At 41.3% G+C, this 24901-nt stretch overlaps 1 protein-coding gene across 6 annotated transcripts in view; it reads right to left on the bottom strand.

Moving 5' to 3' along the window:
* Positions 1 to 24901, bottom strand: part of ACVR2A (activin A receptor type 2A) — a 112902-nt gene that overhangs the window by 35891 nt on the left and 52110 nt on the right. For all 6 annotated transcript variants that reach the window (XM_053263727.1, XM_053263745.1, XM_053263704.1 and 3 more), the window contains 3 exons: positions 7144 to 7351; positions 5545 to 5654; positions 3626 to 3780 (listed from right to left, as the gene is read on the bottom strand). In XM_053263727.1, the coding sequence (XP_053119702.1) occupies positions 3626 to 3780; positions 5545 to 5654; positions 7144 to 7351 (473 nt within the window). The remainder of the gene's footprint in view (positions 1 to 3625; positions 3781 to 5544; positions 5655 to 7143; positions 7352 to 24901) is intronic.

Raw genomic sequence — 24901 nt, 5'->3', positions numbered from 1 at the left:
AACCACAACCCTCTATGCATTGCTACGCCAGAAGCCATAGCCCCTCGAGGCATGCTGCATACAATCCAGGCTCGAATCAGCCATGAGGGTGGCTGCCTTAGCTAACCTGTTGACTCCTTGGCGCAACATAACCTTCTCTGGAGAAATGTACTGCACCAGCTCCATAGCCCAAAGCATAAAGGCGCTTGCAAAAATTGAGTTACTGGTGCCCAGATAACAGTGACAGCAGCATCATGACCTTTTCTAAGCAGATGATCCACTTTCTTATCCTCTGGCGACTTGCTGTTCATCCCCCTCCTTATTCATCAGCGCTCCCCATATGAGCTGCGCCACGGGAGCGTCAACCAGGAGGTACTGTGAGAATAGACATAATATTGTTAGGCAGTTTGTGGAGCATTTTTGGGAAGGAGAGAGCTGGTTTAGAAGCCACCAGGGCACCCTATTCAGCAAACATGACCTTCTTAAACAGAGCCGGAAAAGGGATAGTAGCAGCCGCAGCTGCAGTTGATGGGAAAACCTCCTGATCCAGGTCTGAAACGGTGGTAGTACTGACTTCCTGGGATACATCCTTAATAGCCCTTTTGACCGTAGCCAAGAGTACTTCAAATTCAGTCGTAGTAAATAAGTGTGTTGAATTAGGCTTTTCAGTGGGGGCCTGTTTATCGGACAATTCCCCCTCATCCTTCTCAGACTGAGGACTGAGTGTTTGGAGACAGTGGGACTGAATGAGGCAGCTGGCCTCTAGGTGGTGCTGGCTGGCTAGGAAGCACTGGTACAGGTTGCTGGCCTCTAGGTGGTGCTGGCTGGCTAGGAGACACAGGCCCGGGCACCTCAGGAATAACAGGCGCACGAACAGAAACAGGTTGTTTTGGGAACCTGGGCCCCTCTGATGAGTATGGTGATGAAGGAGGCACCACCTTTCTCTTGCATGACAGCCTCCTGTGCTTTGATAAAAAATTCTCCCTTTCCCCCAACGGAATAACCCGTCTAGTGGGACAAGAGTCCGGTGAGGACAAAAAAGAAGGATAGCCAGGATGTTTGGGCAACACAGAGGCAGGCAGAAGGCAGCAGGGACTGGAGTAGCAACGAGAGGAGAGACAGGCCAGACATTGCTTTTTAAACAAATTCCCTTCAACTATTTAGAAACATCAGGAGGAATCATGGGTGGCAGACAATATCGGAGCGGTACTCATGTCCCATCACCGGGGCTGGTGTAAACAATGGTGCTACCAGCGGCAACTGGATTGGACTGGGGGGGGTGGGGGGTGTCCGGTGGTTAAATTGGACTGGGAGGGGCAGTCTGGCACAGAAACAGCCTGTCTTGGCCCAGTATTCAAAACCAGCACCACAGTTAAAAGCTTGTCAGGGGCTAGTAAGCTACACCCCGAATGGTATTGGCTCCCAAAATGGCAGCCGCTGCTTGGCTGACAGGTGAAATTGCTGGCTGGGCCACAACCAAAATGACCGGACCCTTAGCAGGATCTTTGGGTGGGAAGAGAGAAGGCTGTTTGCAGACTGCCCGAATTTGTAGCCTCTCGCTCAGGGGAGCTCCCCCAGAGGCATGCTTAACCTCTCTCCTCTTTTTTGCGCCCTCCACCTCAATATGTTTGTATTTCCTTGCCGCTTCTTTATGTGGCTTCTCTGTCACGGCGGCAGTAATCATGTGGCCCAAAGCTCCAGCCAGTTCATGACTGGTGCACGATCATGCTGAGGAGAAATCAAACGGGCCTCTTGGGAGCCAAGGAGAGCACCCTCTTGGCGTGTCTTCCGTTTGATTCAGAAAAAGGTCCCTCAGAAAGGGGACTCTAACATATTGCCTAAGTGGGAAGCCTCCATAATCTGAGTCAAATAGGTCCAAAATACTACCTGAAAAAATCAATTTAGGAAATCATCCAATTGTAAGATAGTGACTCTCTTCCCACCTTTGCACACAGTAGAAACAAAGCAAGCAGGAAAAGAACTAGCTATTTATTTATTTAATTTCTATGCCGCCTGGTACAGAAATCTCCAGGCGGTGTACAAATTATGAGCAGAAGCTTGAACCAAGAGCTGTATAACAGAGCAACACAGGACTGGAACTGGGGGTTTACTGATAGTTACCTAAGCTAGCAACTAGCCTGCCTGAAATTTGATTGCCCCTGTCTGTCTGAAATTTGATTGGCCTCTCTGGAGCATGCAGAGGCTGATAACCCATCACACTGAGGATTCCATCCCTATAAAGGTAAAAGGTAAAGTATACTGTCGAATAGGTATCGACTATCCACTCCTGGCAACCACAGAGCCCTGTGGTTGTCTTTGGTAGAATACAGGAGAGGTTTACCATTGCCATCTCCTGTGCAGAATGAGATGCCTTTCAGCATCTTTCTATATCGCTGCTGCCCAATATAGGTGTTTCCCATAGTCTGGGAAACATACCAGCGGGGATTTGAACCGGCAACCTCTGGCTTGCTATAGTCAAGTCATTTCCCTGCTGCGCCATTATGTGGCTCATGACCTCCCTAGACCATGGGGGGAAGTTCCCAGCTTTCCCTGAGCATGCTCTGGGGTAGAAAATAGTGCATTCAACTAATTTCAGTGCCAGGACTCTCAATGCAAAATACTTCACAGGTCAGTGCAAAGTATCTTCCTTCAGGATTTTTTTTCTTTAAAAAAAAACTTTTGTTCAGTCATATTTATTATAACACTGCAAGAAAAAAGTAAAATAGCTCCAACTTCTTGCCTACTTTTCTGAATGGTGGGTCGTCTTTTCCACTCAGCCCCCAAGATGCAATAAAAACAACAAAAATTCTAAGGTCTTCCCTCCACCCCCACCCCCGTGTTAAAAAAAAAGTGGTTTGGTGTTGTTTTTTTTACATCTTTACATTCTTGCAAATTCAATTGCTTAAATACTGGATCCTTTAGAGATAGAGCGGGCAGTGGGTAAAGCAATATGTGGGGTGGGAATATGTTAAGTTGTGTGTTGGAATGTTTCTGCTAATGCATACTTGTATACATAAACATATTTTACATTATTACATTCTTGTGAGTTCAATTGCTGTTTGTGCCCTCAAGAGCCCATGTGTTAAAAATAGTGTGTTTGTGTGTGTAGAACAAGGGTGGGGAACCTTGGCCCTCCAGCTGTTTTTGAACTACAACTCCCACCATCCCCAGCCACAACAAACTGTAGTTCAACAACAGCTGGAGGGCCAAGATTCCCCACCCCTGGTGTAGAAGGATGATGCTTAATATGCTGCAGCAGAGGTGGCCCCTCCAGTGGGGGTGGGGGGCTCCAAAGGCCTTTAGGCCAGGCTCCAAAATTATCTAGGTGCACCAATGAGTAAAACAACATTGTGTAGAATTCTGGCAACATCTAGAGCAAAGTATTTTTGCTCACACAAAGGTTCCTATATTCTGCCAATTTTTCCTGCAACCCTCCATCCCATGCTGTGTCCCTCAGGAATAACTTGGAGAAGGAGCACACGGGGCTGCAATGGAAAGAGACAGCAGCAGGGTTAAATCTGTTTAACGTGCAAAACTCTTATTTGGATCAAACTCATTGATTTCAGTCACTCACCTTAAAGAAAAATATTTGCTTTTACAACAAGCCTTACTCAGATTGGGGGTTGGGGGGATGGAATGAACTTACCTGGGTTGGTACAAGTACTGGAGGATATGCTAATTTGTGATGTCGATACATCCAAAACGAAAAAAGTACGATCACCGCAATTCCCATTATAGGCACCAGAGAATAAAGCAAGGTACTGAACAGGGGTGGCTTAGATGGGAAAGGATTAGAAGTAGCTGCAAAAAGAGAGTCACAATTAATCTTCTGCTTTGCATGAGGCCTATCAGAAAACACAACCCAATTCTTTAAAAATTGGGGTGGAGGGGCGGGAATCAAACAAAGCAAAGCATACCATGATAGTAAGCTAAGTAAGCAAGCCACCAAAGATGTGGGTTTTCAGGAAAAAAATGAATAGGGAATTGTTCGGGGGGTGGGGGTGGGAATTCTGAAGTATTTTCACATGCAAGTTTCTCTCACTTGCATACAAGTTTTTCTCAGAAAGTTTTACAATGCAAGTTTTCCTGATGCACTAAATAGATTGATCTGATTTGGCATATAGCTTTAGTTTAAACACACACGCTCACACCATATTACCCTTCTGCTTACAAATCAATAAAAACATAGGTACTCTCACATTTCCTAGTAATAGTCACCTAAAAACATTAATTACAACTTTGAAATTGCCAAGTTTGCCTAATATTGCATGGGCATTTATTCAGAGTTATTAATGTATTTTACTGAACACTGAGTTTTTAGAAATGGAAATTTTTTCATTATAAAATAAAGTAAGCCACCAAAGTAAAGTTTAGCATTTAAAAGACTTACAGTAAGCTTGTATTTTAATTCATTTTTAGGCAGCTTTCATCAGTCAATGACATTCAGACTACTCACAGAAGAGCATTTTTCATAGTGTGAGGAGCAGTACCATTTTTGATGATCGTCCTCCACCTCCCTTCTACAGTTACCTGTGACTCTGAATACACATGCTTAGGGTGTGGATTCTTCAGGGACATGTTTTCAGGAGTCACAGTCGGCTGCAGAAGGAAATGAGTTGGGGGGGGAGGTAATTGAACATAGTCCCTTCCCTCACACCATGAAAAGATGCTCTTCTGCAAGGGTGTCCGTTTGGATGTCGGTCGTTAAGGGCCTATTTCTTTATTTTTGTACTATCAAGTACTGGGAGACTTGAAAGGTCACACTGTATTTCACCAGCAGACATTGGCCCAATAAGAAATAATCACTTTATCTACTATGTATCAGCCAATACCAACAATTCTCCTGAACACAAAGGCTTTGAGAGCTCAAGCGCTATTCAAAACCCTTTTTAACATTACTTAAAATAATTCCAAAATTTAGGGATAAGAACACACATTAGCTTTAAAGTAGCTTCTTAGCAGGAATTAAGAATATTCTGAATCAAAGAGGATGCCAAGAGTGCAGTTATACTCCTTGAGTTCTAATTTCAGATAAATAACTTAAGTGTTGCACACTGAACCACTAGCTATCCAATAATGTTATAACGCAGCTCTTTAGAAATGTTGATTTGCATTTAGTAGAAGGTCCAGCTATTCTGCACAATGCTTTTGAATTCTATACATATTGTTTACAACACAACTGCTTTGTGTCACTGTCACTTCTTGTGCTCCTGCATCTGCTGTGACCACCACATAACAGTTCTCTGTACCTACTAGCTGCCCTGGTCACTGAAGATTGATGGGGAAAACCTCTGCAGACCTGTGCTATCTACAACATTTAGTAAAAGCTAAAACGTTAGACAGTTTGTGTTAAACAATGTGTGCTTTAAACTCTAAGACTTTCTGAAATAAACTGGCCAAGTGACTTTTCATTTGAACCCATTTGTAGGGATCTCGTTACAGGATCTCTCATGACCAAAACACAACTATGATTTATTTTTTAAAAAAACATATTTCCTAAAGCTAAAAAACCAACTTGTCGTTACTAACTTTTCAGTGGGGGGGGGGGGGGGGACACAAACTTACGTTGTGTGACCTCCATCTCTGGAAAATAGAAAAAGTGTTCATTGCACATGTTGCCTTCACAGCAACAAAAGAATACATCAGGGCTGTCTTTCTTTTCTATACAGTCAGTTCTGAAAGAGATTAAAACCAGTTATTCATCCTTATTTTAAGACAGCATAGATTTGACTGACAACATACAGGAAACTAATGCACAGAAATAAGATGATACAGTTAACAATTCAATATTATGGCATTTTACATTTTTTAGGAGTCCCAGTTACTTAAAGCAGAGCTGTACCAAATTTTTATGGAGTTCATTTTTGAAGCCAAAGGTAATGTCTCAGAAGACAAAATCCAAAAAAGCAGCATTGCTCTGGGGGGTGAGGAAATAACCTACTGTGAAACTATGATTCCTCCTGCTCTCCTTATTACTACTACAACAAATATTTATATACCGCTCTTCAACAAAATTCTCAAAGCGGTTTACATAGAAAAATACATAAATAAGATGGTTCCTTTCCTGTTCTAAAAAGGCTCACAATCTAAGAAGAAACATATGGTAGACACCAACAGCCGCCACTGGAGGGATGCTGTGTTGCAGTTCAATAGGGCCAGTTGTTCTCTCACTGCTCAATATAAGAGAATTACCACTTTGAAAGGTGTCTCTTTGCTCAGTTTGCTCATGGCAAACTAACTGCCAAGAAAGGGAGAAGGTATCATGTGGGGCATCATAATGCAAACTGGCTCCTTTAAAGTGGTTGGTGAATATATTGTTTAATATTATGGTAATATAATATTATATTAATAAAAGTTAATATTAATATGATTAACATTATCTAGGACCCACTTTCATATGCTGTGAATTTCGTTTGCATCAGAATGGATTAAGAGAATGGTGCCTATACTTGGAGTGATCACCATCTTGAAACATTGTGGATCAACAAAAAGACTCATTGGGGATCTCCTAGTCCCCAATCTCATGTTCTGTTTGTATCAGAATGTAGAGGAGAGAGAAAGAGAGAGAGAGAGAGAGAGAGAGAGAGAGAGCGCGAGCGCGTGCACAAGCCTTCAGAAAGTAGGCTAAAAAAAATTAAGGACCGCAAGTACCTTTATGCAGTTGAAATATGCATTCAGTGCCTTAAACAAAAATAGAACACAATCAATGTTTACAAGACTGTAAACCTGCTCTGGAATGGAATGATCATAATAGCTAATTAGCCCTGTTGCTTTGCAGCAGGCTTCTGCTGCACACCAGTAGAAAAGGTTTGCCCTGAGCTCAATCAGAAAGAAGAATATGTACATCTGGCCAGAATGTGGTAAATGCATTTCCAGATGGCAGTGACTGCTGCTTGTAAGCAGCCTAAGTAACAAAAGAAATGCAACTGTTTAGATAACCATGCTGGTAAAACTTGAGGAAAAAAGGTAATACTTCATAGAGCTCAATGGGATCAAGACACCACGGGCATGCTATGGCAGGAGAGTTTGTCCTCAAGCCTAACAGAAGCAAGTACAAAATGTGCCAAATTGTGCCTTATTGCCCCCCCACTATTGCTTTTTTTTTTTTTTTAAGCACACAGTTTAAACACTGGTACAAAAAACATACAAGAGTGGTTTACTTGCCTGTCGTAACAGTTGATATCATCCAGCCAGCAACCTTTTTTCACAATCTCAACAGACCCAGAAATATTCTTCCATGTTGCAAAGCAGTGTCGTCTTTTATCTTTATCACCATAACAAGATTCAATGCCACTGCGATTTGTGTTGTCATTTTCCCAGTTAGCATTGTAGAAGATGCATTCCTGTGTCTCTGATCTGCCTAGTATGGCACCTACAGGGGATTAAAAAGTTAAGCTATTGGAGAAGGTTGCAAAAGGGTGCTCAGAATAAAACTGCATTATACTACTTGTGCTGTTCTTTCCTATTAAGTGGCATTATACAAGTGTCACCACTGAAACTTTCCATAATAATTTCACTGCAAAATATAAACTAAGTATTTGTTATAAAGAATTGTGAGAGTTTTATGTACTACCAATGCCAGTCTAATCAATGGAATTCATCACCTCCAAATGCAAGAAGAATGCTTAACACAGATAACCAAATTATTGAATCATGTTTACATGATCAGAAACCTGAAAAATGAAGATATGTAGCAGTCCACAGTAATATCTACAAAAGAAAATATTTAAGATTGTGTTTTATCTTGAAAATTTATATTATAGAAATATGTTTTTTAAATAAAATTGTTCACGGCTGATTTCCCCCCCCTACTATCCACAGTCAGCAAATTTTTCTATTAAAGTTAGTTGTCTGTAATTGGATAAACTAATTTGTTAAAAGATTGAGACAGGAGTTTTCCATGGAGCTGCAATGCAAAGCCTGGCTGTTGTTGAAGTCATCATTTCGAGATCTTCCTTTATGATAGAATTGTTTATTAAAATAATGTTTACGTAACCAGACCTTCAGGTTAAACAAGAGTTCAAAGCCAGCAACACCACTAATAAAATTTAAGAACTAATTTTTAAGAACAATGACTGGACCTAGTTAGAACATACATGATATCCCCCAAAAGCACTGGGGTTTGACATCACCAAAGAGCACCTTGTAGATTATAAATTTGATTTAGATGGGAGAGATAAGATCACATTTAAACCAGATAATGGTTTAACCTTTTGTTTGACACGTAGACAGGGGTCATTCAATCAAATGATGCTGGAAACGCAGTCATTTTTTCAGTTCTCTTGATAAAACCAGGGTATGCATCATGTACCCCAGACTTCCTTTCATCTACAGCTTTCAGTAGTTTGCTTCAACCTGCATTGAATATTCCATTCCTCACTTACTTTCAACTGAAGACAAGTTTCAGAAGGTGATGTCTTTACCATTCAGTAAGGCTTCCCTCCCCTTGATCATTGAACTATTTGTCTTACTCCACCGTTTTTTACTTTTTGCTAGTCTGTGTCAAATGGGAACTTCTCACTCCGCAGTCAAAATTGGTTACTTCACTCCACTAATACCTTACAGTCAATTCAGATTCCATGGCAGGTATGTTTGCATCACTATTCTTTCCCTAGAGGAAACTCACGGTATTAAACGAATGTATTTAATATTTATCATATTTCTGTAGAACTTATGTACAGTATACAATTTATCCGTATGTGCATACAGTTTATTCACATACAGTATGTCCAACATAAATACTGCACTACATGCTATCTGTACTCTTCATTTTCATGCCAACTTCCAAAATAAATGCATGTAGTGTCATTCACATGGCAATGTATAAACACACACAGGACAGCACATAAATAGCCCTACAGTGTGAAGTTGAGGTGTACCTTTACAAAGGTGCATCTCCCCTTCATGCTACAGGGCTATTCATATGCTGCTTGTTTGCAAACAACTCTTTGAAGAATGTCTGAAGACAAATCTCCCCTTTAGTACTTTACATCAGTATTCCTTGTGGCTAGTATGTAAATACAGTCAACATGTCTGCTGCATTGAAGTCCGAATAGTTTCTAATCATATTGCAAATACGTACTACTCTCCAACTAGCTTTAGTTTTGTATTTACATTTAGTTTTTACAAGCATAAAATATGGACACACACATACACTGCCTTTCTATGATCAGCTCATCCAATAATCTGAATTCTATGTACAATTCTCATATGCATACACTGAAACAATTTTCAGAGTTTATTTTGAAAGTCTAAGAGACCAGTTGAGATTTAATGAAGCATTTGAAGGCATTTTTTTTAAAGTAACCCAAGTTAAATTATGCACATAAACTCTGCTTACTTTTTACAAGGTAACATATGACCACGTGCAGCTAGATTTACAACATCTAGTTTACAACAAGTCCAATGGCAAAGCAATACTGGACAACTTTGTCTTTTTTCTAACCAAAGAAAGAATAATTTAAAAAAAATATTTCAACTAAAGAGTTTTAAGTCAACTGAAGCTTGTTTGTTTGATTTGTTCTCATAGAGATTCACTGACATATACTTTTCATATTCCCTCTGAGTAAATTTTCTATATATTTGATATATATTGATTTGCTACCTTAACTTTTATATTGGCTTTGATCCTTATCTCCTGTTCAATCCTCGGCACCAGCTGAAATGGACCAATGGTATGACTTAATACAAGACTGCTTCCATATATGCATAAATATTTGGCTAGCCAGTTTACTCTCAGATCTCTATTATCTTTTAGAGATGCACAAGCTGCTCAGCAAGTCTGTTTACACCTCTCAGCACCAGAAACAGAACCAGTTACCAAGAGTTTTGAAATATTTTTGCATTGCCTTTAAACCCTCACACATAAGATCAGAGGAAAGTTTCCAAACATTTGAGTCTGGACCCCAATGCCTTGAGAAAAATATATATTAAAAAGCACATATTGACAGCACTATGTGCAGTTCCAATCCAGAGCTATAGTGCAAAACTAGAAGAATGGAAAACATCCCTGAAATAGGCAGGGTTAAGATGTATTATTGAAACAGAGATCAGGCAATAAAAAACCTCAAAAACAGGGGCCCTCGTTATTTGCAAGGGTTCCCTTCACACCAATTTCCACAGATAACAGCATGAATAAAGGGACCTTAACCTTATGGGGATTGTGGGGGCAGGTTTTTTTTTTAAAATGCTTTAAAAAAAAAAAAGCAGGGAGGGGGACACATAAGGGTAGAAAAGCATAGCACCTTGTCTCCAGGTCTCCAGAAATGCCCTCCAAATCCTATTTTCCATTTGTTTATTTTTTAACAAAAGAAGAGCCACATAATGGCTTTCCACTTCAAAATGGTGGCCAGAAATGACATCGGAAGTTGACATTTCTGGCCACTCAGGAACCATGGATAGGCGAAAATTGCCTATATTTCATGCTGTGGGAAAAGAAACTGGATCTCTAAGACCCATCCATGGATACACGAAACCACAATCCATGGTTAATGAGGATAATGAGGGTCTCCTGTACTTTATTTTGAATTGTCTTTCTGCATTAGAACAGTCCTCTATTTTCAACTCTGCCTTTCAATCTCATGAAGATTCAAGAGTGTTATTTTAATTTTGCTCTTTTCTAGCATTCACATATCTATGATGCCCGATATCCTTCCGTTGGCAGAATCTTGAAGGAAATCTTGCTCAGTCATCCTGAGCTCTAAAGATAATGACTGGAACTACAAGGTCAGACTGAGATAGGCATGTGAAAAGTGGGCAAGAGGTATTAGTAAATTCAATTTTTTAAAGAGTAGGGCTTTAGTGAGGAAGAAAAAGTGAGCAACAAAGAGCCAAGATCTGAAATGAGAGTCAAAGTATCTGCACACCTAAGCAACGCAATCACTGTATTATACAAATTCCAATATTGCAGTTTGAGATAAGAGGAAACATGCCAGATATAATAAACAGTGTTAATCAATGAGCAAATCTACTTGAAAAAAGCAAATCCATTGGTCTACTTCAGAAAGCTTCTGAAGCATACAGAACATCTGCAAAGAACATTAAACCAGGCACCAGCTTGCAATAGCGCCAAGAAATGTAACTGTGGCACCTGAGCCAGATGGTGGATGGACACAAGGAGGCGGCAGCAAGCAGGGCAGGGGTGGGCTCTTCCTTCCTGCTCATAGCCATGCTGTTGCCTGCTTAGCCATGCACATGCTGCCTTACTTCAATCCAAACGGCTGATATTGGGCTCCGCCACCATCCATCTTCCCCTCCATGTGCATGCACCAGAAACTCCCCAATTTCCTTTAACCCCCCCCCCCCCGCCACCTACATGCTCACCTTGTGTGGTGGATCACACAATCCATGCAGTCTTATCTGGACAACTACCAACACAGCCAACGTGCCTCAGCAGGCCCACACCACATGCACCCTTCTCCAACCAACCAACCAACCAACCAACCAACCAACCAACCAACCAACCAGACCATTCTCTGAGTCTAGACATGTCTTGGCCCACCTGCCTATTGACCTCTTCGACACTTACACAGTGCTCACACATGCACATCCTGTGAAAATTACTGATGCTCTCTCTTCATATGCTCCACCTTCTCCCAGCTACTCTGCATTCTTTGCAATCTTCATCACGCATGAAATGAAAACAAGTTTTCAAAGAGAAACCGAACTTAATTTCCTACTCCAATTCACTTACACTGGACCAGTCACTACGTCAATAGAAGAGTAAAATCAGTTCAAGGGGGTTGTTTTCTACCCCATCTCATATTTTTTATTAATAGACACAGGAACATTGGACTTACTGTGAATGGTTCTTTTTCTCTGTGACTGGAGCGCATCAGAATGGGTTGTGCCCATTCTGCTCGAGAATGGCCAAATCACGCAATACTAGTTTCCTGTTGCCAAGAGGCACCATAGCCCCAGTTCTGGGACTGTAGGTTGGAGTATGGTATATGTAGTATGGAGTATGGTATAAGGGCTTCGAGGTAGCTGAGAGTGGAATGTGCCGAAATTCCAGTAGGGATGGGTAAATTAAGTCAGGAGGATCCAAGGCCTCCTCTAGATTCATCTAGAGTACCCTTGGAGACCTTAGAGCCTAATCAAGAAGACTGGAATGTAACAACAAGAGAGTCAATTCTCTGGAATGACAGATATAGACGTGCAGAGTCCTGCGGATGTCAAGGGTGTGCCATGCCATTTCGCTAGAACTGGATGGTGATGGACAGAAGGAGGGTAGCAATGTTCCCTCTAACAGGGAATCCAGATGTTGCTGACTACAACTCCAATAATTCCCAGCCTAGTCCATCAGAATTGGGGATGCTGCAAATTGTAGTCAACAACCTCTGGAATTCTATGTTAGAGGAAATGCTGGAGAATAGTACTATATCCTGAGAGTGGTAAAAGGAAGAGTTAACCTTAGGAAGGTGTGGTTAAGCTTCAGGACTACAGTTCTGTTTGGAAGAGGCAGAACTCTTTTCTAACTGAGAAGGCACCCTAGTTGAGATAATCTATGAGCCAACGTGATGGCTACAAGGAACAGGATGTTGTAGGATAAGTCCTTGAGGGAGGCAAAGGACAAGGGTTCAAAGGGCGGTTGAGTGAGTGCGTTCAGGACCTTTTTCAGGCTCTATGTTTGGAACCTGTGAACAAGAAGGGGGGCAGATTGGATGTCTGCTTGAGAAATCTTGCAATGTGTGGGTGAAGTGTGGACTACCCAGGAGAGGATAGGTACAGAACCAATACCAGGGTGGAGGTCTGGCATTTCAGAGTGCGAGGGCAAAGCAGCAACTCAAGTTCAGACTGGAGAAAAGCCAGGACCTTGGGAACTCCCACCGGGATAGGGTCAGTGTGTTTTCTACGTGCCATCAAGAGAAGGCTGCCCATGGTAAATGCAACTGGTGGCCAGGCGCCTGGAGGCCACCCTAAGAGCAGTTGCTTTCACCATCTTATTGAGGCCTTGGCAGAGTTTGGTGTTTTCAGGCAGAAAAAGCAATGCCAGTTCTTTCACCCGAAGGATTGATGCTCTGGCAAAGATAGATTTCATGGTTGCTGCCTTGATGACTGCGGTGGATGCCTCATGAGATTTCCTGAGGAGCAGATCGCACTCTTTAACCTCCGATATTCTGAATTGTTCTTGCCCCTCAGGATTCAGAATAGAACCAGATATGTTGCACCACAATTGTAAAGCACATAGAACAACAGGCCCTGCTGGGAGAGAACCAGCATGGCTTCTGCAAAGGTAAATCTTGCCTAACGAACCTTTTGAAGTTCTTTGAGAGTGTCAACAAGTATGTGGATCAAGGTGATCCAGTTGACATAGTATACCTGGACTTCCTAAAAGCTTTTGACAAGGTTCCTCATCAAAGACTCCTGAGAAAACTTAGCAGTTATGGGATAAGGGGACAAGTACATATGTGGATTGCTAACTGGTTGAAAGAAAGGAAACAGAGGGTAGGTATAAATTGAGAGTTTTCACAATGGAGGGAAGCAAGAAGTGGGATCCCCCAGGGATCTGTACTGGGACTGGTAATTTTTAATTTATTCATCAATGATCTAGAAGTAGGGGTAAGCAGCGAGGTGGCCAGATTTGCAGATGATACCAAACTCTTTTGGGTAGTGAAATCCAAAATAGATTGTGAGGAGCTCCTAAAGGATCTCTCCAAATTGGATGAGTGGGCGACAAAATGGCAAATGTAGTTCAGTGTTGGCAAGTGTAAAGTGATACACATTGGGATAAAAAACCCCAACTTCAAATATATGTTGATGGGATCTGAGCTGTCAGTGACTGACCAGGAGAGGGATCTTGGGGTTGTGGTGGACAGCTCGTTGAAAATGTCAACTCAAGAGGTCGAAGCTGTGAAAAAGGTCAATTCCATGCTAGGGATCATTAGGAAGGGGATAGAAAATAAAATTGCTAACATTATAATGCCCTTATACAAAATGATGGTGCAGCCACACCTGGAGTACTGCGTACGATTCTGGTCACAACATCTAAAAAAGGACATTGTAGAACTGGAAAAGGTGCAGAAGAGGACAACCAAGATGATCAGGGGCCTAGAGCACCTTTCTTATGAGGCAAGGCTACAACACCTGGGGTTATTTAATTTAGAAAAAAGATGACTGCGGGGAGACATGATAGAGGTCTATAAGATCATGCATGGAGTAGAGACAGTGGACAGAGAAAAATTCTTCTCCCTCTCACATCACTAGAACCAGGGGTCATCCCATGAAACTGATTGCCGGGAAATTTAGGACCAGCAAACGGAAGTATTTTGTCACACAACGCATAATCAACTTGTGAAATTCTCTGCCACAAGATGTGGTCTTGGCTACTAGTGTGGATGGCTATAAGAGGCGTTTGGATAACTTCATGGAGAAGAGGTCTATCAACAGCTACTAGTCAGAGAGCCACCTCCAGCCTCAAAGGCAGAATGCCTCTGAGTACCAATTGCAGGGGAATAACAACAGGAGAAAGGGCATGCCCTCAACTCCTGCTGCAGGCTTCCAGTGGCATCTGGTGGGCCACTGTGTGAAACAGGATGCTGGACTATATGGGCCTTGGGCCTGATCCAGCAGTGATGTTCTTATGTTATTAATGTAAGGAACTGCCAGAAGCGACGCAACAACTTGTGGAAGAGAGTAATGTTCCTGGGGGCAGACCCCACACTGGCTTAGAGGAGATGGGTCTTTCTCACTCTGCTAGGATGACCTTCCGAAACATGAGGGGAGGGGGACCACGGAAGAAGGGGTGGAGAAGGAAGGGAAGACACTTTGGTCCCATTCTGTGGAGAGCTACGATTCCTCAATAGGCGTAACATCATGAATAGTCCTCTTAGCCTTAGCAAGAAGGACTTCAAATTCTATGGACAAGAATAGACATGAGGATATGTGTACTTGTGTGACCTCTTCCTCAGATAACTCTCCTTCCTCCCTATCAGACACCCACGGATTAAGAGAGTGAGAGTATTCAGAATTTAACCGTGGCAAGATCAGGTTCCCAGATTGATGTGGTAGAATTGGAGGGAATACAGGTACAGGTGGGGGCAACACCCGGGGCTTTGCAGGAGGGATAGGGACTGTTGGTTGCAAAAGTAAGCACTTAGGTGGAGGTGGAACATGCCCAGTGGGCAGTAGTTGGAATCCTGCTTTCTTTTGAGGCTGGCAGGAACAGCAGGGAGGCAGCACTTTTTTTCTGCTAACAAACTGCCTGAATCAAAATGTGCTCACTGAGCCGAATGGCTGAAGCTGGCTTCTTGTGATTTTTCAGCTTCTTGCGCTTTTTTCCTTTTTTGAGGCTTTGCCTGGCTCAGAACAATGTTTTGTCTTCTCTGCCTTTTGGGGGGCCACGGAGGAGGCTTCCACAGCTGTGGAAGGGGAAGGAAGGGGTCACAAGGATCCCCTGACCAAGCCCATTTTAGGGAGGTGGGTGGCTCCCATGCCAGGCTTCTGCCCCTAGAGTTGGACTGCGTGCCCTCTGAGAGGGAGCCAAGCAACAAATTGCCAGCCTCAGATTGCTCTATGTGGAGCAAAGTGAAGCAAATCAAAAGTGAAACTAAATACCAATTAGCCAAATGAGAAAAAGGCAATTTGGGAATGTAAGAGAGCTATAAACAGTTCCCTTCCCACCCTTGTACAATCTGGGAGTGGGGGAGGGAACATAGAAGGAAAATTCCAAGTCAAGAAATAGGAACTAGCCTGCAAAAATCTCAAACGCCAAAGAGCTCTTTCCAAGACCTATGAACGTGAGCAAGACAGGACCAGAACTGGGGCTATGGTGCCTCTTGGCAATAGGAAACTAGTATCACGTGATCTGGTCCTGTCTCGAGCATGCTCAGTCCACAACCCATTCTGATGAGCTCCAGCACAGGGGAAAAATAACTGGCAAATATCAGTACTTTTGGATATATTGTATAGTATTAAATAAACAGGACAAAGGTTGAGAGGGGAGTTTCAGTTACAAGTACTGAAATGGCCATCCATGTCAGTTTTCATGGTAGCTGCAAGCTGAGTTCCTTAGAACTTCACACACATCTCAAAGGGTCAATTCAAAGGAAGTTTTGGAATTTAATGTAACTGAGATCCCAATTATTTTATTTTTTATAGAGATAATGACGGCGAATGTGGGCCCATTACTGGAAATTAGATTAAACCCACTCACACTCCACTTAATCCCAACCCAAAAGATTGATTATAATTATTACTTGGGAAGATGAATTTCATTTGGGGGGAAATGCCACATTTTTATTCGTAGCTAAAAAAAAATTCAGCTGATTTCCCTCCCCCCCAATATCAAATTTGCATATGCAGTGAAGAGATGGCATTGGGAAGTTCTCCAGCAATGTTTGGCTTGACTATGAGAACACAAATTCAAATCGAGATTGGCACACCTTACTATTAAGGAGTGCAACCTCAAACATTCATCTCAAAACATGCAGTCCTTATCTGGCTCCCTAATGTCTACTATCTATATTAATATTTAAAATCCCAGCTACAAAAAATAAAGGTAGTTTATAGACAAAGAAGCACTCAAGACAGCAGTTGAGGACTGACTAAGGCTACAAATAACTTTTGATTGACATTATCAGCTTAACACACTAGGAAAATAAATGCATTAAATTTTATAATTAAATTTTATAATACTCTATACAGATAGACAATAGATTAAATAGTCATAAAACCAGGGTTGATTAACAAAATTAATGGGTTTTTTTTTGTTTTTTTTTAAATAAGGAAAGGATTTCTTGATTTAAATTGCATTTTTAAATTTTCTGAAAACAAATTGTAAAAAATACCTAGGTCAAAAAATATCATGAATAGTAATCATAACTTCCAATTATATTCTATAAACATACTTCTTAGCAGTATATGGAGATGAGAGATAACAGACCTGATCAGTGCTATTCTGCTGACAATGTAAATTGCATGCACGCACAAATAGTCAAGCCTTTCCTTTCTTTCTAAAACTTCTAAGACAAAGAAGGACAATAAAGAGATAATTGGGGGGTCGGGTGGAACATAGGAAACTGCCATATACTGAGTCAGACCATTGGTCTATGTAGCTCAATATTGTCTTCACAGACTGGCAGCGGCTTCTCCAAGGTTGCAGGCAGGAATCTCTCTCAGGCCTATCTTGGAGAAGCCAGGGAGGGAACTTGGAACCTTCTACTCTTACCAGAGTGCTCCATCCCAAGGGGGAATATCTTACAGTGTATCTTACATATCTTACACTAGAGATGTGCATGGAACCGCAGAGCTGCAGTCCGGCACTGGAGTGGGGGTTCCTTTAAGGGCGGGGGGAGGGTGTACTTACCCCTCCCGCTGCTTTTCCCCCGCCGGTGCGCATATTTTAGTAAGCATTTGGAGCAGCAGGGTACCTCCCTGCCGCCCCTTTCCCCGGTCGCCAGCAAAAGGCTTCAGAAAGCCTTTTACACATGCGCACATTGTGGAGATGTGACGTGCGCACGCGCAAAAGGCTTTCTGAAGCCTTTTGCTGACGACCAGGGGAAGGGGCAGCAGGGAGGTACCCTGCCACCCCAAATGCTTACTAAAATACAAAGCGCCGGTGGGGGGGGAGTGGCAGGAGGTTTAAGTACACCATCCCCCCTCCCTTAAAGGAACCCACACCCCAGTGTCGAACCACCAAACTGCCCCATGTCCAGACCTGTCCGAAGGCCTTTAGAACGGCCTCCGAACTGGTCCATGGACATCACTAGCTCACATATCTAATCTCCCTTTCATATGCAACCAGGGCAGACCCTACTTAGCTAAAGGGACAAGTCATGCTTGCTACCACAAGACCAGCTCTCCTCTCCTCTCTGAACAAGGAGAAGAAGTCTGGATATAAATGCAACTGACAAGGAAGAGGAAAACAAAGTGAAACAAAACATATTCATGCAGTCATGAGGAAACTTATTCTGAGTGTAAATTTCAGGGCTAATGGTGGCCAGTTCAAGAAAAATATACTTGCTAATGACATTTTAAAGGCAGTCACACCAGTGAGCTGGTGGAAGTCACTTAAACATTTGGATCTGGAGACCAAGTGGTACAGCTTTTAACAGAGGTAGCCTCTTCCTCAGATGGAGAGAGAATTCCCTCTCTCTCTCTGGGCTAATTCATTCTAAATGAATGGCCCTATCCACCGCCAGCACAATACCTCCAGTGACTGTTGCTGGTATCTATCTTAAGTTTCTTTTTAGATTGTGAGCCCTTTAGGGACAGGGTTCCATCTTGTATGTTTGTGTAAACTGCCCTGAGTCATTTTTGGAAGGGCGGTATAGAAATCAAATTATTATTATTATTAATAATAATAATAATAATAATAATAATAATAATAAAAAATTGAGAAATAATTTGGGAATGGAAAAAACAGGAAAGTTAGTCTCTTTTTTCCAGACTATGAAAACAGGACAAAAGATGAAGATGGCCGAGTTAGCTGTACTACCCAATATTTTTAAGTTTCTAGTGTTGACTTGGCTGAAATTGCCTATTCAATTTTGAAAAAAAAACACCTTTACATGTATAACTAAAGTAGTTAATTCAAAAATATATTCAAATTCTTTAAAAGGTTGGCCAATTAGTTGGTTGAGAAAAACTCACCAGAATGAACAAGCTTATTAGTACAATTTAAAAGCTTGTTAGGTGATAGAGGTGGTTCTCCTACCACATCATGACAAAAATACCCTCCAAACATCCATGATTAATTGAACTGGAACCGGTTCACTTCCTAATGACTTGACAAATATGTATGTACTTTGGTACTAAATAAATTGACCAAATCATCCCTTTTTAAAAAATGAAGATTAATCTTAAAAATTTAGAATAAATGGTTTATAATGTAGTATGTACCTACTTTCTAAAAATGAAACCTAAATCTGAGTGGTGATTAATATGGATTAAGATTATATCAGACAAGAATGTACTTTTACTAGAAAATTACAACTAAATAGAATCTTCCCGACGAATGTTTTAAATCATTGAGTCTTCTGGAGAAAGGATTTAAATTGTGATTTAAAATAGAATTGATTTAAATTAAACCCACTCTGCATAAGGCAGACAAATATTTTGAAGCCTGCCATATGTTGTCTATTTAGGAAGTCCTCTCAATGACTGCCTACCATAAAGCTTTAGGTCCAGCACCTAAAGATGTACAGAATTGCAACCTATTCTGAAGACTGAGCAGCATCTCAGTTTAGCAGCATAAACAAGAACACTTTTCAAGCAGGATTTTGTTAAAAAAAATAGGCAACATCACCCTCCTTAAAATGATCAGTACAGAGGGATGCAACTCCAACTGTTCTTTATAAAAGGAGAATACAAAGCTAATTTAAAGTCAACATTCAGGTTGAGCAGGGTGTGGCTGTAACCATCAACTTTCTTACCGAAGCGGGGAGGATCTGTGGGAACAGTATGGGGCAATGTCCCAAGGGGCACTTCTCTAAAAGAGCACCTAAAGGGATTGAGCAATGGGAGCTGAAAGTGCTAAAATGAGAAGTGTCAGAAGCATGAAGACAACCAGAATGGGATAGATAGAGAAGACAGACACTCAAAGCTGCAACTGGCATATGGAAAGAAGATTCTTGCTCTCAAACAGCAGAGATTCTGACTCTTCTCAGCATTTTGATTTTGCTAGTAAAAGTATCAACCAATTGCATGATCTGACATTAAATACAACACTGTTCAACAAATCCCAGGCACCACATCACTATAGTGCCTCAAAATTTCAGCATGGTGTCGGAGCCAGGCAATGGATAAATGCAATCAGGAGGTGTGAACAAAGCACTGGAGGATTGTTCATCCATTGCCTGGCTCAGATAGGCAATGGATGGATGTGACCAGTAGGGAGGGAGTCTGTTAACCCATGCAAGATGCAACAAAGGTCATTGCTAGTGATGAGTCTGCTTTCCCCCGCCATGAAGTGGACAGCATTGCTGTCCAGCTGGATGCTACACCGGAGAACACACCAAAACTAATGGGCACACAAAGCTATGGAGGATGGAGACATGGTTATTTATCTGTTTAAACTAGACATTTGAAACCGTGAAGCTGAAAAGCAAGTGTGATTTGTAAGTTTGGGGGCTGGCTCCTAGATTCAAAGAAAATGTGTCAAGGGTTGAAATGCAATGCAAAAACTCCTTAGGATGCTTCACTTGTTCTGATTGTCAGTTCTGGGCAACAAATAAGAAACCCTTTTTTTGTGTGCAATGTATGTCACTCCATCTTATTCTAATCTTGTGGATTCTACAATTTTTTGTCCTAATATTTATATATCTGTTTTGTCCTGCTTACAATTGTAAGGTGTGACTTTTTGACACGGAAAGCTACCTCTCAAGTTTCAAAATCCCTAAATTAAAAAAAAAAAGTTCTCATATATTGTTTTATGACCACCTTGTTATGTTTGCCAATACATGTTGATATAGGAATTAAATACTAAAGATTACATGAAATATTTGTTTTTGTATACCAATTTAAGTATGAAGATAGAAATAGAAATATTAAGTATGAAGATAGAAATAGAAGATAGAAATAAAGCAGGACATATAGCTGTAACCATTTAGTTTCTTGTGCTTCTTCTAGTATTATTTACACAGATATACAGCTTGCCCATGCAATTCAATGCTTTGAAAGCTAGAATGAATAAAGAGCTTTAAAGCCTACATATAGTTTTCCGATTTGCCAATTTAAAAAGTTCAAATATATTTCTCAATACTACAGGTTGCTATAAAAAGGTAACATTCACAACTTTGTTAAACAGGTGCAGTTGTCCTCCCTTTGACATACATTCCATTCCACCAAACTCAGAAGAGAACAGATGCCATAGTGGTCTCATGCATGAAATTACCAACCATTTTAAGCAGCATCTAAAAATTACTCTGAAACCCCACCAGTTTGGAACAATTCAGTTATACTACTGCACAGAAATCTAGTTTTAGTTTTATCCTAAGCAGCTGAGACATTTTATTTTATTAATGTGCTAATCAAGGTAGAGTTTTAACATTCACTACAGCATTTTCTTTGGTCCTTCTCTGTAATTGTAGTTGGAACAACAGTGAAGGGCAGCCGGTACACTAGGAATCGAATGGGTTTTCAAAATCATTTGAAGGCATTGAGCATTTGAACTTAGGGACCTTCTTGTCTCTGACCTATGAAATGAACGGCTGTCCCAGGCCACTGGCATGATTATTTCCTAGGTTCTCTCCCCTGAAAACAGCAGAATCGGGTTTTCATGAGATGTGATTTGGATTTACAGAAAGTGAAGCTGCTCAAAAGACAACTAGACCTCAGGTAGTGGACAACTCCCACAACTCGTGACCATAACTTTGAGCCCATTTGAAGAGTGAGTCTTGCAGTAGTGAGCATGAATTGTCTCCTTTTCTAAGCAGATTCAACCTTGGTTTGCATTTGGATGGCGATTACATGTAAGCACTCTCTGCTGTAAGATATTCCCCTTAGGGGATGAGTCCATAGCGCAGTGGTAGGGTATCTACTTGCATACAGAAGGTTCCAGGTTCGATCACTGGCATGTGCAGGTATACCTGGGGAAAACTCCTGCCTGAAACCCTGGAGAGTCACTGCCAGTGCAAACAATACTGAGCGACATCAGGGTTACACAACTCTGGGTCGCCAGCTGTTTTTGGACTACAACTCCCATCATCCCCATCAGTGTTCCTTGTAAGAGGGATCTGCAGATGTTTACTACAACTCCCATAATAGCAATAGCAATAGCACTTACATTTATATACCGCTCTATAGCCAAAGCTCTCTAAGCGGTTTACAATGATTTAGCATATTGCCCCCAACATTCTGGGTACTCATTTTACCGACCTCGGAAGGATGGAAGGCTGAGTCAACCTTGAGCCCCTGGTCAGGATCGAACTTGTAACCTTCTGGTTACAGGGCGGCAGTTTTACCACTGCGCCACCAGGGGCTCTCTAATCCCCAGCCAAAGACCACTGCAGCTAGGGATTCTGGGAGTTGTAGTAAATAACGTCTGCAAATCCCTCTTATAGGGAACACTGTCCCCCATCAATACTTGCACAGTGACCAACAGTCACGAATTATCAGGTAGTGGACAACTCCCACAACTCAAGTGAACATAACTTTGAGCCCATTTGGAGAGTGAGGCTTGTGGTAGCGAGCATGAATTGTCTCCTATCAGAGATGCAATCAACTTCTGTTGGAGGATCAAAGCTGCGCAGCCCTGAGCTAGATGGACCAATAGTCTGACCTGGTATAAGGCAGCTTCCTATTAAGGTCTGATGATGATGGCAAAATTAACCTGCGATATGGTTTTTCATAACCTTTTGATGTCTTTTTTTTCCTTTAATTTTTTTTTTCAGACAACCAAGAAACAAAAAAAGAAAAAAGGGGGGGAGGTACCAAAGAAAGCCACATCACTCTGTGGTCGCCAGGAGTTGACACCAACTTGATGGCGCAACTTTACTTTTACATGGGACTACTTTAAAAACCTGGAAACTACAGCTAATGCAAAACCATCATCTGCTACCCTATACAACTTGAGAGACATAAGTATGTTACCTATGTATCAGTCAGCAGTATATTTTCAGGCCCACTTCCAAAATGTTAGCTTTAGACTCTTCCTGTCTTCTGTAGAAACATAAGAAGCTACCTTATGCCAAGATAGACCCATTGGTCAATCTAGATCAGGACTGTACTTTGACTGGCACTGGCTCTCTAGGTTTCAGGTAGGGGTCTTTCCCAGAACTATTTGGAAATGCCAAGGGTAGAACTAAGACCTTCTGCATGCAAAGCAAGTGATACTGCCCTTTCCAAAGTAATCCCAGGGCTGTAATCTTTCCTCTTGAGTCGTTCAAAAAGAGTTGGAAGGCACATTTTCTATGTGGGTAGACCCAGTGGAGATGGCTGCTGCTGTTGTGCAGCTGCAGCAGTAGCAACTATGGGAGTAGCACTTTTGTCAATAACAATACAGCTGACAGTGCCATTTTAATTTCCCCAGTGTCCTAGACCCATGTGGTACAACTGCATACCACCAGTATGTCAGATGAAGAGGAATTGTGAGGAAATCATAATGGCTCCTCCAGCTTTGCCAGCACTGAAAGAAGTACTGCTTGCCATCATCACTACTTCTGCCATCATCGCCACCCAAGGCCCACCCACACTGATTTAATCACCCAACAATAGTAATTACCTCCACATGCTGCATGGCAAACAGCTTTTGATTCAGAGGGAAATTTCAGGAAGAGTTTGTAATATGACAAGAGCATGTGGTCAAAAACTACAGTGGAACCCATGAGGTTCACCTGAAGTAGCTCTCTACTAGTAATAACATTTTTCAGAAGTTCCCTTTCACATAGACAAATCTATTTTTTTAAAAACTTGCATGAATCTCAGCTAAACACTAATAGCTGACATACATTTATAATATGTTATATATGTATGATATAATTTATTAAAAAATTATAACATAATATTTATAATAGCTGACATACATGTAGTGGCTAGAGTGCTGGACTAGGACCGGGGAGACCTGAGTTCAAATCCCCATTCAGCCATGAGACTTGCTGGGTGACTGGGCCAGTCACTTCTCTCTCAGCCTAACCTACTTCACAGGGTTGTTGTGAGGATAAACTTAAGTATGTAGTACACCGCTCTGGGCTCCTTGGAGGAAGAGCGGGATATAAAATGTAATAAATAAATAAATATACATGTGAAAGTCCAGCCCAGTAAAACTTTCAATGTGCAAATTTTCTATGGATTTCTACATAAAATATTCCTATTACATTTACAAAGAAATGTATTGTCCGTTGTTTTCTGCTTCTCACAAGACTAGAAAGAACCATTTTCCTTGTTCTATGCTTTCTAAAAGTCTTTATTAGATAATGAATGTGTCACTATGCAGTAGTGGCCATGATTTTCCTAAAGCTCTAAGAAATCCCATAATAAAAATTGATGATCGTATACTTTGTGAACACTAAGAATTTAGGTGAAATATGAATATGCAGTGATGTGGATTTTCTAGGGGGGAAATACCATAAATTGACTGGGATCTGATTTAGCATGGTTGACTTGTATTCAGTAAGCAGAATTTGACATGTATGTCTTAATATTACATGCTATTTGAATATCTTGTAAGTTTTTCCCAGTAGTCAGAAATATTTGAACTATTTATTTATTTAACACATTTATATACTGCCCAAAACACAGGTCTCTGATGTGTGTGTGTGTGTGTGTGTGTGTGTGTGTGTGTGTGTGTAGTGAGATGAATCAAACCAGCTAATGTGGTATAAATGTTGTGTTCAAATTCAAAGCTTTACTTAGAAATTATTTTTGCTGGAATATTAATTTTGAATACTGTGATTCAAAATTCAATAGCATGTACTTGCCTTACATTGTCTAAATTTTAACAAAACAGTAAAGGTGCTGCTGAAATCTGTTAACATACTAATTTCAGGACAAAGAGTTGTACGTTAGATATATTGGAGTATATCCCAAAAACCTATTTCACTTGCAGAAGAAGCTCTTTTGCACAAGTGGGGGCAGGGGAGACACATTTTGTTAACCCCCCCCTTTGCATCCTGAAAAATCTGCTTTGGAGATTGGAAGCCCACAGGAGCAGGTTTTCAGGAGCCCAGGAAGCTGCAGAGGGAAACAGGGGGAGGTGGTAAATAAGTAAAAGTCACATATCCTCCTTGCACAAATGGAGCTTCTTCAGAAAACACAAATTCTTGGGATACAACCTATAGACTTCCCAAGCATAAGCTCTCGTCTCATGTTTCTTTGATATATTGATCAGAGGCAAGGAGAATGGGTGTGACCCCCGGCTCACATAATCTTCATGTGTTCAGCAGAAGTTAAGAATGCACTACACGCACTTAGATCCCATTCTCACCTTCTGTTGAACATGTGGAGATCAGAGACAGAACCAAACTCCCTTTCCATGTGTTTACTA

The sequence above is a fragment of the Hemicordylus capensis genome, chromosome 1 (genome assembly GCF_027244095.1).
Source record: "Hemicordylus capensis ecotype Gifberg chromosome 1, rHemCap1.1.pri, whole genome shotgun sequence".
Taxonomy (NCBI): Eukaryota; Metazoa; Chordata; class Lepidosauria; order Squamata; family Cordylidae; genus Hemicordylus; species Hemicordylus capensis.
The sequence above is the reverse complement of the archived record's forward strand: the minus strand, read 5'-3'. Positions and strand labels throughout refer to the sequence as shown.